Source organism: Oncorhynchus kisutch, linkage group LG13 (assembly GCF_002021735.2).
Source record: "Oncorhynchus kisutch isolate 150728-3 linkage group LG13, Okis_V2, whole genome shotgun sequence".
Taxonomy (NCBI): Eukaryota; Metazoa; Chordata; class Actinopteri; order Salmoniformes; family Salmonidae; genus Oncorhynchus; species Oncorhynchus kisutch.
In genome coordinates, this window is record NC_034186.2 from 41,100,411 (window position 1) to 41,113,997 (window position 13,587).

The window sequence follows — 13,587 nt, forward strand, 5'->3', positions numbered from 1 at the left end:
TGTTACAAAAGGCTTTTTAATTCTGTATGTAGACCAATTCAATTCGTTTTTTCTTCTTTCATACATAATGTACAGTGTATAACATAAAATTGTTTATTCTCATGTAAGTAAATTACAAAGTTATTTTCTTGGGTTACAAAATGCAAATAAAATTCCAAAAGTAGAACATTTAGAAACTCTTTAACCAACTAGGTATTTTTCACTCATATACCCCAATCAACTTAAGTTTTCAAATTCCAAGGGCATAAAATGTGCTTTAAGTCGAAAACAATTGGATATACATAAAAAACAATTGGGTACAATCACTTGTATGTAAATGTCTCTAGCCACAATAAAAACAAACTTCTGGACGATATTTATAGGTTTTTGACGGTGGTCCAAATTGATAACTTAACAAAAACTGTAAGTAGGGGGGGGGGGGGGGGAAATCTGTAGATAATACAAAACCCTGCATTTTCTGACCTGAACGGACTATTCATAGTTCTCACAGTGGAGTTCAAACTCACACAACTAGAAACAAAGCACAAAGGGAGCGGTAATGGCCATTATACAAGACATTGTGTGAGATGATCTCCACTGTGTTGTTATTCTGTGAAAACTACACTCTCTCTTACGTCTGACCTGTCTGCCTGTCCCTCTCCTCAGTGCTGGTTCTTGACTCCCTGAGGTTTGCCACCACCAGGCTTCTTCTCCTGCTGCTGCTGGCCTCTGCCCACTCCTGGCATACCCCGGCCACGGCCTCCAAATACACCTAAACATTGAGCAGGGACATACAGCAAGACCAAAGTTAATGCACATCAGGAGCACCAGAAAATAATGATTGACACAGCTTATATTGGGCAAATATGATTTCTAGCTACTTTTGAAGCACACACTGTGCCCTAGAAACATGTTTTTTTTTTTTTTACCAGGCAAGCCAGTTAAGGAAAAAATTCTTATTTTCAATGACGGCCTAGGAACAGTGGGTTAACTGCCTTGTTCAGGGGCAGAACGACAGATTTTTACCTTGTCAGCTCGGGGACTCGATCTATGGACCTTTCGGTTACTGGCCCAATGCTTTAACCACTAGGCCACCTGCCGCCCCAACTAATATTTAACAATGTAAAGACAGTTTATTATAAAAGCTCAAATGTGGATGCATATGCCTGTCATTGAAATTACAGATCTGCAACACACACTGCCTAAATCATAGGCAAATGCACTTTTTTTTGTGTGCCTAATAATGATGTTAGCAGAAGACTGCCTCAGTAAGAATGGGAGGCCAATGTTGGTCTACGGTTGGGTAGGGGTGAGGTCCGGAAGGGGTCAGTCAACTTCCCTAACTGACATTTCCTGAAACCTAAGCTGTGTTCAAATACTCATACTAACCGCACTATTTTTATTTGTTCCTTTAAAAAAATATTTTTTTCCTTTTTAAAATATTTTTTTCCACCTTTATTTAACCAGGTAGGCTAGTTGAGAACAAGTTCTCATTTACAACTGCGACCTGGCCAAGATAAAGTATAGCAGTGTGAACAGACAACAGTTACACATGGAGTAAACAATTAACAAGTCAATAACACAGTAGAATTTGTGTAGTATTTGTGACGTAAATTGAGTATGTAGTATGCTAATTGGGGGCGACAGGTAGCCTAGTGGTTAGAGCGTTGAGCCAGTAACGAAAGGTTGCTAAATCGAATCCCAGAGCTGACAAGGTAAAAGTCTGTCGTTCTTTCCCTGAACAAGGCAGTTAACCCACGGTTCCTATGCCGTCATTGTAAATAAGAATTTGTTCTTAACTGACTTGCCTAGTTAAATAAAATTGTTCCCAGATATCATACTAAATTTGCCAAAATACGAAGTATGCAAGCAGTGGACACTATTTATGTGCTTTTAGGGCCTAAAAAGCAAATTCTTCAGAAAATGCTCATGGCTTCACATTTTCAGATTTGAAGAAAATGGCAGCCCAAGTTCGACGGGGGCGGATACAAATTCATTGCTTTAACTAATGACAAATGTTAAGAACATGTTGAACAATGTAATAAAGTAATGACTTATCAAATAAGTTACACGTTATGTTGGCTTACAATTTGTTAGCAACGCTATCTTTACAAACCGCATACCGGTACATACTGCTGTAATGCTATGTTAGTTAGTTACCTAACGTGTAATGTTAACATTAGTTGGCTTCTAATACGTCAAACTTGCCAGGCAGTATAAACTATAATCTAACTAACTACCCAATGTTTATTGACTTGATTATTCACGTCATTCTTAGCTAAGTGGTATAGTCGTTGTGCGTTCTCAATGGACATTGTTAATTTCTGGCCATCTACTCCGATTTCAGAGCACACTCGTCTGAGTGTGCCAGAGCGCAGAATAACTGATGAATTTACACATTTTCAACACCCGTTGAATATATGGCCAGTGTCAGTAAATGTTGGCCAAAAAAAGCATAATTAAATTGTTGCCAGCATCATAGTTACAGTCACAAACGCTCTGGATAACATGAACCAGCCTAACCAGCTCTGCTAAGGCGAGTAAAACGGTCAGAGTAACGTGTTCTCTCATTTGTGTCTGGAAATAGTTAGCAAGCTAGCCAACGTTATCCAGTTAGCTTGGGTGCTTTACTGTGGTTATGAGGTCAGAACGATCGGATCAACCCTATTCCTCAGCCAGAGCACGCTCCAAGAGTGAACCACTCTGAAATGGACAATCTGACAACGATCTGGATTTCCGAACACCCAGAGCGCACTCTGGCACTCCAGATTGAATTTCCGAACACACCCAAAATCATAAAATGTCTAGCTAGTCATTTATTATGCTAACAAGCTAGCAATAGGTTGCACGGCAACAACATCAACTTCCGATAAACAGGCGAAGCGCTAGTACGCTCAACTGAAAGGATACAGTTTGTTTACAGTATACTAAAATTAACTAATAGTAAATACTCAAACAATGTATCCAACAAAATAAGTCTTGTTTGATCCTACATTAAATTGAGGTGGTCTCAATGACACCTTCACATATTTCTGGGTAAAATTTAGGGGTAATGATTATTAGATTTAATAGGTGTCTTTGTGAACAGTCTAGTGAAAATGTGAACTGGCTTCGTAATTTTGTTTGGGGAGAAAATTCTCAATTCAATTACTAGATGCAATGTAGTCTAGTTTATTGTAGACTATTTGAAATATGAAACAACTGAACTAGGCCTATATGAGCTGGTTTCAGATCTCCATCCCTGACCTAATCCATCAAGGTCTGACTACTAGTCTACCATTCACTCAACATGCCTTGTCATCATTGGTGGACTGACTATTATCACATCATTAGAAGCCTACTTTTGACATACAGATATATCAAGAGGACAGATCAATAACTGATTAATTAACATTGGCCAACTAATCTTTAAACCGTCTAAAATAACTTAATGTGAAGGACGGTATTAGCGGAACAGCTCTCTGCCATGTCTGTTTCCATCCACACAGGAACATGCTCTAAACTACCGCAACACCCGCACGTTTCCTTGCTCGGCAATGCGCTCGTGACTACTACGGTTGCGGAGAACAAAGCATGTGCAAGCAAGAAAGTGTTCACTGAGTTGACAATGTTGTAGCCAACTATCTTCATTGTAATGACACCTTAGCTAAGGAGCTAACTACGAAAGAATAGTGATTATGTGCTTGACTAACATACCATTTTGGAAAATATATTTGGCAAACAGTTCATTTTCCGTACCCTTTTCCACCCCACACATTATTGGTATCAACGGACGATGTGGAGATCTGCCATCCAGCTCGAGGGTGGAAAATAGTACTATGACTACAAGGGCTGGCCGGAGCGTACAGCTTGAAAAATGTTCTCCTCACCCAAGTCCTCAGATTGGCTCAGCTCCAAATTCAGACCGTTGAGTCAAAAACCACAACGTGCCAACTAGAAGCCTATTTTTCTGTGTATTTTAGGGTCGTTTTAAAGTCATGTACTTTGACCTCAAATTGCATGCATGGTACGCAAAATACATGCAGGTTGGCAGGCCTGAAATTACAAAGTAATTTGTGGGAAATTTGGTTTATTTAATTTTGCTATTGCGATGCATTGTACACCGTCTCTTGATTGACAGCCTATATTGGGCCTATATGAATTCTAGCTACTTTTGAAGCACATGCTGTCCGCTAGAAATTATTATGTAACACTGTAAAGACAGTTTATTATAAAAGCTAACATGTTGATAAAATACCAGTCACTGAAATTAAAAAGTCATTTGGGTTATATTAGGTTTCTACATTGAGTAAATGCAGTATTTTCCTATTGAGATCCATAACATTGAACACTAAGAACGGCAGGTTTGTGGTGATGAATCCAGGAGATCAGTCATTTATTCATTGCTATGATCATTGATCTCCTGAAGAAGCTATCTTTTTTCCTTTCTGTGCACCCAAATGTTTGGATATACCCCCAAATGTTTGGATATACTGGTAATGTTACCAGAGTATACTACAAAGCAGAATCAATGAGTTAAACAAAGTGTTAAACAAATCAAAATATATATTGATTTTAGATTCTTCAAAGTAGCCACCCTTTGCCTTAACAGCTTTGCACACTCTTGGCATTCTCTCAACCAGTTTCACCTGGAATGCTTTTCCAACACTCTTGAAGGAGTTCCCACATATGCTGAGCACTTGTTGGCTGCTTTTCCTTCACTCTGCGGTCCAACTCATCCCAAACCATCTCAGTTGGGTTGAGGTCAGGTGATTGAGAGGCCAGATCATCTGATGCAGCACTCTATCACTCTCCTTCTTGGACAAATAGCCCTTACACAGACTGGATGTGTGTTTTGGGTCATTGTCCTGTTGGAAAAACAAATAGTTGTCCCACTAAGCGCAAACCAGATGGGATGGCCTATCGCTGCAGAATGCCGTGGTAGCCATGCTGGTTAAATGTGCCTTGAATTCTAAATAAAATCACAGACAGGGTCACAAGCAAAGCACCTCCATACCCCCTCCTCCATGCTTCACTGTGGGAACCACACATGTGGAGATCCGTTCACCTACTCTGCGTCTCATGGCTGGAACCAAAGTCTCTTCTCATTGGTATCCTTTAGTAGTGGTTTCCTTGCAGCAATTCGACCATGAAGGCCTGATTGACGCAGTCTCCTCTGAACAGTTGATTTTGAGATGTGTCTGTCAAATATATTTAGATTTGTTTCAACACTTTTTTTGCGTACTACATGATTCCATAGTTTTGATGTCTTCACCATTATTTTACAATGTAGAAAATAGTCCAAAGAAAAAACCCTGGAATGAGTTGGTGTCCAAACTTTTGACTGGTACACTAATATACACTGCTCAAAAAAATAAAAGGGAACACTTAAACAACACAATGTAACTCCAAGTCAATCACACTTCTGTGAAATCAAACTGTCCACTTAGGAAGCGACACTGATTGACAATACATTTCACATGCTGTTGTGCAAATGGAATAGACAACAGGTGGAAATTATAGGCAATTAGCAAGACACCCCCAATAAAAGAGTTGTTCTGCAGGTGGGTACCACAGACCACTTCTCAGTTCCTATGCTTCCTGGCTGATGTTTTGGTCACTTTTGAATGCTGGTGGTGCTTTCACTCTAGTGGCAGCATGAGACGGAGTCTACAACCCACACAAGTGGCTCAGGTAGTGCAGCTCATCCAGGATGGCACATCAATGCGAGCTGTGGCAAGAAGGTTTGCTGTGTCTGTCAGCGTAGTGTCCAGAGCATGGAGGCGCTACCAGGAGACAGGCCAGTACATCAGGAGACGTGGAAGAGGCCGTAGGAGGGCAATAACCCGGCAGCAGGACCGCTACCTCCGCCTTTGTGCAAGAAGGAGGAGCAGGAGGAGCACTGCCAGAGCCCTGCAAAATGACCTCCAGCAGGCCACAAATGTGCATGTGTCTGCTCAAACGGTCAGAAACAGACTCCATGAGGGTGGTATGAGGGCCCGACGTCCACAGGTGGAGGTTGTGCTTATACAGCCCAACACCGTGCAGGACGTTTGGCATTTGCCAGAGAACACCAAGATGGGCAAATTCGCCACTGGCGCCCTGTGCTCTTCACAGATGAAAGCAGGTTCACACTGAGCACATGTGACAGAGTCTGGAGACGCCGTGGAGAATGTTCTGCTGCCTGCAACATCCTCCAGCATGACCGGTTTGGCGGTGGGTCAGTCATGGTGTAGGGGTGGCATTTCTTTGGGGGGCCGCACAGCCCTCCATGTGCTCGCCAGAGGTAGCCTGACTGCCATGAGATCCTCAGACCCCTTGTGAGACCATATGCTGGTGCGGTTGGCCCTGGGTTCCTCCTAATGCAAGACAATGCTAAACCTCATGTGGCTGGAGTGCGTCAGCAGTTCCTGCAAGAGGAAGGCATTGATGCTATGGACTGGCCCGCCCGTTCCCTAGACCTGAATCCAACTGAGCACATCTGGGACTTCATGTCTCGCTCCATCCACCAACGCCACGTTGCACCACAGACTGTCCAGGAATTGGCGGATGCTTTAGTCCAGGTCTGGGACGAGATCCCTCAGGAGACCATCCGCCACCTCATCAGGAGCATGCCCAGGCGTTGTAGGGAGGTCATACAGGCACGTGGAGGCCACACACACTACTGAGCCTCATTTTGACTTGTTTTAAGGACATTACATCAAAGTTGGATCAGTCTGTAGTGTGGTTTTCCACTTTAAATTTGACTGTGACTCCAAATCCAGACCTCCATGGGTTGATAAAATTTATTTCCATTGATAATTTTTGTGTGATTTTGTTGTCAGCACATTCAACATGTAAAGAATAAAGTATTTAATAAGAATATTTCATTCGTTCAGATCTAGGATGTGTTATTTTAGTGTTCCCTTCATTTTTTTGAGCAGTATATATATATATATATATATATATATATAGCTCATACATACACACGTTTACAATAGTAATTTACAATATTAGCACTGTAAGAGTCATACACACACACAACCGTTCAAAAGTTTGGGGTCACTTACAGTGCTTACATATGTTAACAATCCTTCTGCCAAAGGACCATTCTATGGATTACATTTAACATTTTTGAAAATCACCAATATCAAAGCCTTTTTTTGTCCTGGTTTCGTGTGGAATCACTCAATAATGAAAAAATAAATAAAATATGGTAGTGTGATGCAATTGGGACTTATATTTATGAGCTAAGTAAACATAGTGTATGTATGTATGTATATATATATATATATACACACACACTATGTTTACTTAGCTCATAAATATAAGTCCCAATTGCATCACACTACCAGCACCTCAACCAAATGTTACCCATTTGTCTCCCCAGAAAGAGAGGTTCCATCTTACCTCTACCTGCTCCTGCTCCTCCCCCCCGGCCCTTGCCCTGCTGTTTGTTCTGCTGCATGCCTCCTCGCCCGCGGCCCTTGGACACCACCTCCTCCTTTACCATGTCGATGATTTCATCAGGGATACGCAGGTACTTTATGGTGCTTCCTCTGATGTAACACTCGGGCATCCTCCAAAACTTATCTCCATCCTAAACGATAGGAGTGAATGGGATTAGGGGAGAATTTCAGCATTAGTCTTGGTAGAAGCACTCTTAAAAGCTGAATCTTTTGACTGTCAATAGTGCCATCTTGTGGCTTGACATGGACATTTTTCTGATAGTTGATTTGTGAAAAAGACAGCAATGTAGCCTCTTCATTCACGGCTGTCACGTAAGCAACCATATACATATTTCAGATCAGTGGTCACAACTCGAGTGTCGACAAGTACTTATAGACAAATCCTTTACCCTCGAGGTGCAGATGACTTCTCGTAAGTTGATATTCATCCAGTTGTCACAACTGACCAAGTGTCCGTTATACGTCTCTCCATTCTTCAACTCCACCAGCTGAGGAGCATAGGGAAGAAGCATGAGTAAGAAATCAAAGTGATGTGGTTTCATGTTTGTACCACAAAAACCAATGACCACATTTACATGAACAACTGTGAGAAACTCACATGACTCAAGAAACAAAGTAAGAGTAAAATATCACAAAAACGTAAGACTAGTTGAATTCATCCTTACCATAGGGTGGTTCTGTGCAGTCTTCAGCAGAGATAGAGGTAGCTGTGAATTTCAATGTTTTTTTAAAGTCATTGCGCATGTTGTCTTGCTCATTAGCTAACACATGATTAAATTAGCTAGCTAGCTTTGAAAAGGTTTGCTAACTAGTTGGTATGATAGCCAACTATACTGAACAAAAATATAAACGCAAAAATTTCAAAGAATTTACTGAGTTAGTTCATATAAGGAAATCAGTCAATTAAAAAAAGTCCTTAGGCCCTAATCTATGGATTTCACATGACTGGAAATACAGATATGTATCTGTTGGTCCCAGACACCTTTATAAAAAAGGGATTGACAACCGCCATTTGCCTCATGCAGCGTGGCGGCTCCTTAACAGAGTTGATCAGGCTGTTGATTGTGGCCTATGGAATGTTGTCCCACTCCTCTTCAATGGCTGTAAAAAGTCGCAGGAACTGGAACACGTTATTGTACATGTCGAACCAGAGCATCCCAAACATGTTCAATAGGCCATGAAAGAACTGGGACATTTTCAGCTTCCAGGAATTGTGTACAGTCCTTGTGACATGGGGATGTGCACTATTATGCTGAAACATTAGGTGATGGCGGCGGATGAATGGCACAACAATGGGCCTCGGGATCTAGTCAAGGTATCTCTGTGCATTCAAATTGCCATAGATAAAATGCAATTGTGTTCTTTGTCCGTAGCTTATGCCTGCCTATACCATAACCCCACCACCACAGGGCACTCTGTTCACAACATTGACATCAGTAAACAGCTCGCTCACGCGATGCTATATATGTGGTCAGCAGTTGTGTGGCTGGTTGGACGACCTGCCAAATTCTCAAAAATTACATTTGAGGCAGCATTTGAGGCAGCAAGGGTTCCCAAACTCGGTCCTGGGCCCCCCCCTGGATGCACGTTTAGTTTTGCTGTAGCACTACACTGCTGATTCACGTAATCAAAGCTTGATGATGAGATGGTTATTTGAATCAGTTGTGTAGTGCTAGGGCAAAAACCAAAACGTGGGGAGAAGAGGCACCCCAGGACTATGTTTGGTGGACATTCCTGCAGTCAGCATGCCAATTGCACACTCCCTCAAAGACATCTGTGGCATTGTGTTGTGACAAAACTGCACATTTTAGAGTCGCCTTTTTTTGTCCCTAGCACAAGGTGCACCTGTCTAGTGATCATGCTGTTTTATCAGTTTCTTCATATGCCACACCTGTCAGGTGGATGGATTATCTTGGCAAATAAAAAATGCACACTAACAGGGATGTAAACAAATCTGTGCACAACATTTGAGAGAAATAAGCTTTTCGTACTTATTGAACATTTCTGGGATACTTTATTTCAGCTCATGGAACCTACACTTTACATGATGCGTTTATATTGTTTGTTTAGTGTAGTTAACTAGCTAGATCAAATTTGACTTGAAATGCAAACCATGTGTTTAGACACTATAACAAACATATGTCAATGTTTTAACTAGATTACGATTATATTTTTAATTAGCTATTAGCTAGCATTAACACAATGAGTTAACCATTTAGCTACGTTCATGTTACGTTACAGTAGCTAACTATTCAAGCTGCATGGTAAACAAAACAACCACGCTTTTGTGCTCGAGCTATTCCACGGTCCCACACATAATAGTCCTCATATTACTGTAACCCGATAAAACATATACTTACCATTATAACAGATTATATTACAAACTATCCGGTCAACTGGACGTATTTTATTTTGTTTGCTAATGCTAACTACGTTGGACGGAAGTTGTCGCCAAAATGTGTTTCTACCATGCGTCATTACGTCAGACTCGCCGATAAAAAAAAAACCGCAAAAAGCACAGAAACAGATAACTGATCAACTGTGAAAGGACAGCAAATTCCCAGACTGCTGCATCCCTGGTAAAATTTAGAATAACAAACGAAAACATTCACTACAGCTAAGAAAAATATGGACAACAGTAAGCAAACTGTTGTTGTAACAGGTTAGTGGGCTTTCCTCTACTTGCTCGACTGTACGTAGTTTCTAGCTCGACAAAGCCAACTAGGGCGTGCATGTCAAGAATGTTACTCTGTTGAAAAGTTGTGTGAAGGACATGCAGCTGAGTTGTCCAAAGTTGCAGTTTGTTATTTGTAAAATGGCATACATTCCTTCAAAGTGTTTGTCAAATTGGCAATCATTTGTTTCTTGTATTCCAAAATAATATGCCTATGGATAACTGCATATGGACATAATTGCATAACTTTAGGAACGTGTCATGCATGGTATGACCTACTTGACCCTGTATGTAGCAGAATCAAATTGAAGTTGTAATATTTCAGACCTCCAGACATGCACTTGTTAGGCAATTTGGCCCATGTTTAATGTCTTCCTTGTGTTTAGCAAAATTCTAGTTTCAATAAACATTTGCTTTACATACTAGCATTAAACAGAATTGTGAAACTTTTTATGGTGTTTTCACATATTCCTCTTTTAAAAGACATTATCTCAGTCCTCTTTAAAGTGAATTGGGGTAAAACATTTTAAATGAAATAAAAATAACCCAGTTCTCTTTGTAGTCACACTACCCTTGCCTTTGAATGAGGACTCAACTATTTTTTCCAGTACACTTCACCTATTTTGTGGACTGAGTCCTCTTTGCACTTACATTGCTATGTTTAGAAAGGAACCAAGATATTTTTTTCCAACATGCACTCTGTGTTTTTACAAAGTGCAGGACAAGCCATTCAATTAGAATTGTGTTATTGGACAACTAGATATACATACATTTTGGAAGCTAATAATAGCATTTAATTAAAATATGAGGCATAATTGTAATTAGAAGATACTATTTAACATGTACATTTTATTGCTAACATAATATATAGCAGAAGAATAACAGATTTAAATAATGCTGTAATTGAAAATTGTACACCAAATATAGGCGACTGACCCTTTATTAGCTAGAATTGATTTTGTACCCTACAGTATGTTGTTATTCTCACCAAATTATGTTGTCTTCTCACACATTTCAAAATGCACAATCAAATAAGCATTTTATGAAGCGCTCAGCCTATAGATAGCATGTTGTCTGTAGCTTGTGAGGTGTGGAAACACTTTGTTGCTTTTATGAATTTTGTCTGGCTGCTTTTTGTTTTTATGCTGCTCTGTCTGTATGCTACATCTTGCTTGTCCTATGTTGCTCTGTCTGTATGCTATGTCTTGCTTGTTCTATGTTGCTATTGTCTATATTGTAATTGTTTTTAATAACCTGCCCAGGGACTGTGGTTGAAAATTAGCCGGTTGGCTAAAACCGGCACTTTTACTGAAATGTTGATTAATGTGCACTGTCCCTATAAAAAAACAAATAAACTCAAACTCAACTCAAGCTCAAATTGCAAACAATCTTGAACTACAAACACACATTTTGGAATTTCTGTGTCGCTAATCAGTAACCAAAAACATTTTTTTTCTGCGAACCTGCATATAATCTTCTCTCTTTTGTGGCACCAATGTGATGGATTATGGCAGGGGAATCTGTGTTGAGGTATTCAAGTGTGTGGTGTGGGAATAATGACAGACGAACCTGGGGTGCTTTGTGTTCACATTTCCCTAAAAGAGGGAACCGGACCACGGAATTCAAGCGAACTGCTTCAGGGGCTCTTTTGAGGTGTCTGACTTCCTTTGGAGTGTTCACAGTGCACAACAAATGTTGCAAACTGTGCTGAGTTCACAAAAATTGTCCGAAAGGGACCAAGTGTGAAAACACCCGAATTCTCCTGTCTCCCAGACGCAAAGGCCAATTGAACACGGGATGGCCTGATAAAAGATGTTAGATTGCCTGGGAACAGAGGGCCTCACAAAAGAGCTGGCCAGCAGCTGCTGACCCCACGCTCTCTCCTTTTCACCTTCCTGCCAGACAGACAGATCCCTGTGTCCCCAAGGGAACACACCAGCCCATTAATTTCACAGGGATTCAGAGTGATGTCTCAACGTTACTGCAGCTACACTCACACATTTATATAAACATCATATAAAGTGAGCTTTTTATTGGATTGTGCATATTTCTTTAGTGTCCCTTCGAGCGTGGGTTCTTAGGACAGTTATTTCCCTTCAAGCAAATGTATTGCCAAGCAATCCTATAAGTAAAGCTTCAATCTCAAGCTAATGGAGTCTGCTATTTGAGTTTAATACTTTCTTTTAATTTTATAAATGTTGCCATATTTTGCAGGGTTTGAGCCATTTGGAGAGCACACTATTAATGCCAGTTGGGTAGCAGTCCAGGTATGTATATTTAGCATATTTCACGTAGGCTATATTGAATTCATTTGTCTTTATAACTATGAGGATGTGTTTTATTTCCCTGACAATAACACAAAACTGCCTACCTACCTGCCTACCTCAGCCTGTTTTGGTAGAACACATTAGTCATGGGATCTCCATTCAGAAAATGTTTTCTTACACGTTCTATAATGTGAGAGAATCATTATAGGGCCAAAGTGGTGGTGTGGGGCTGTATTGGGAAATGTTATGGGGACAATGGTTGTCAGGGTGTCTAGACAGACTTGATAAGGATATTCAAATCAAACAAAGGGCTGCTTTGTGGCTGTGGTCAATCACGCCACTTTTAAATGTTTATGGGAACTGGCCTGGTAGCCATGGCCAGTTGTCCTGTAGCAAATTATAGAGCCAGTTGTGAACATTACACTTTAGAAATGTTGTCTCCTCCAGAAATGTTCAATCTTTTCCTATTTGTGCTTTCCCAATTTGTATTTTTAGGATATCAACCAATCATATTTCTGTTGTGCATATTTTTTTATGGACTGAATAGACAAAGTAAAGATGACCACAAGGAAATGTCTAACATGTTACAAAATGTCTATTTTAAAAGCAATGAGTTTCAAAATAATGTGAAGACATTTCTATTATCTTTTATGAATATTAATCACCTGTCTACTCTTCTCTTTGTTTTAAGGAACTAAAGAAGCTGGGCCTGGGAAAGGACATAGACCTGCATGTGTATGAGGTGCCTGTCGACTACCAGGCAGTCCAGAGTTTGATTCCATCACTATTGAAGCAGTATCATCCCCAGGTAAGAAGGCAATGAATGGGCTCCTATCTCCTTTCCTGCTGGTCAATTATGCATCTTAATATGCACCATATTTGAATTGTTTGTTTTGTATCCTTCTCTGCACGGGGAATCAGTTAGTGGTCCATGTTGGAGTCTCAGGTATGGCCACCACCGTTACCTTAGAGAAATGTGGCCGTAACCATGGCTACAAGGGTCTGGACAACAGCCGCTTCTGTCCCCATTCTCAGTGTTGCATTGAGGGGGGCCCAGACTGCATTGACTCAGTTATTGACATGGAATCGGTCTGCAAAAGAGTGACAGCCTCTGGACTAGGAGTAGCAGTCTCCATCTCTCAAGATGCTGGCAGGTAAGCATCTTCCTCCTGTGTGCTTTTGTGTTTGTGAAATTGCTAATAAAATCAATATGCATGCATACACCTGTATTTCAAAGAAA

General features: G+C 40.6%; 2 protein-coding genes across 3 annotated transcripts in view; one reads left to right on the top strand and one right to left on the bottom strand.

Annotated features, from left to right (window-relative positions):
* LOC109902375 (U6 snRNA-associated Sm-like protein LSm4) overlaps positions 1-13,587 on the bottom strand; it is a 19,616-nt gene continuing 6,029 nt past the window's right edge. Inside the window, exons 1-5 of one of the 2 annotated variants that reach the window (XM_020498673.2) lie at positions 9,767-9,872; positions 8,072-8,113; positions 7,796-7,894; positions 7,348-7,537; positions 1-751 (exon numbers count right to left, since the gene is read on the bottom strand). In XM_020498673.2, coding sequence (XP_020354262.1) covers positions 642-751; positions 7,348-7,537; positions 7,796-7,894; positions 8,072-8,113; positions 9,767-9,769 — 444 coding nt within the window. In that variant the 5' untranslated portion in view covers positions 9,770-9,872 and the 3' untranslated portion in view covers positions 1-641. Of the gene's footprint in view, positions 752-7,347; positions 7,538-7,795; positions 7,895-8,071; positions 8,114-9,766; positions 9,873-13,587 lie in introns of those variants that run through there. The other variant, XM_031786258.1, reaches the window with a different exon arrangement.
* Positions 9,891-13,587, top strand: part of LOC109902373 (pyroglutamyl-peptidase 1-like) — a 7,925-nt gene continuing 4,228 nt past the window's right edge. Inside the window, exons 1-4 of the mRNA XM_020498672.2 lie at positions 9,891-10,068; positions 12,295-12,347; positions 13,039-13,155; positions 13,269-13,501. Coding sequence (XP_020354261.1) covers positions 10,035-10,068; positions 12,295-12,347; positions 13,039-13,155; positions 13,269-13,501 — 437 coding nt within the window. The 5' untranslated portion in view covers positions 9,891-10,034. The remainder of the gene's footprint in view (positions 10,069-12,294; positions 12,348-13,038; positions 13,156-13,268; positions 13,502-13,587) is intronic.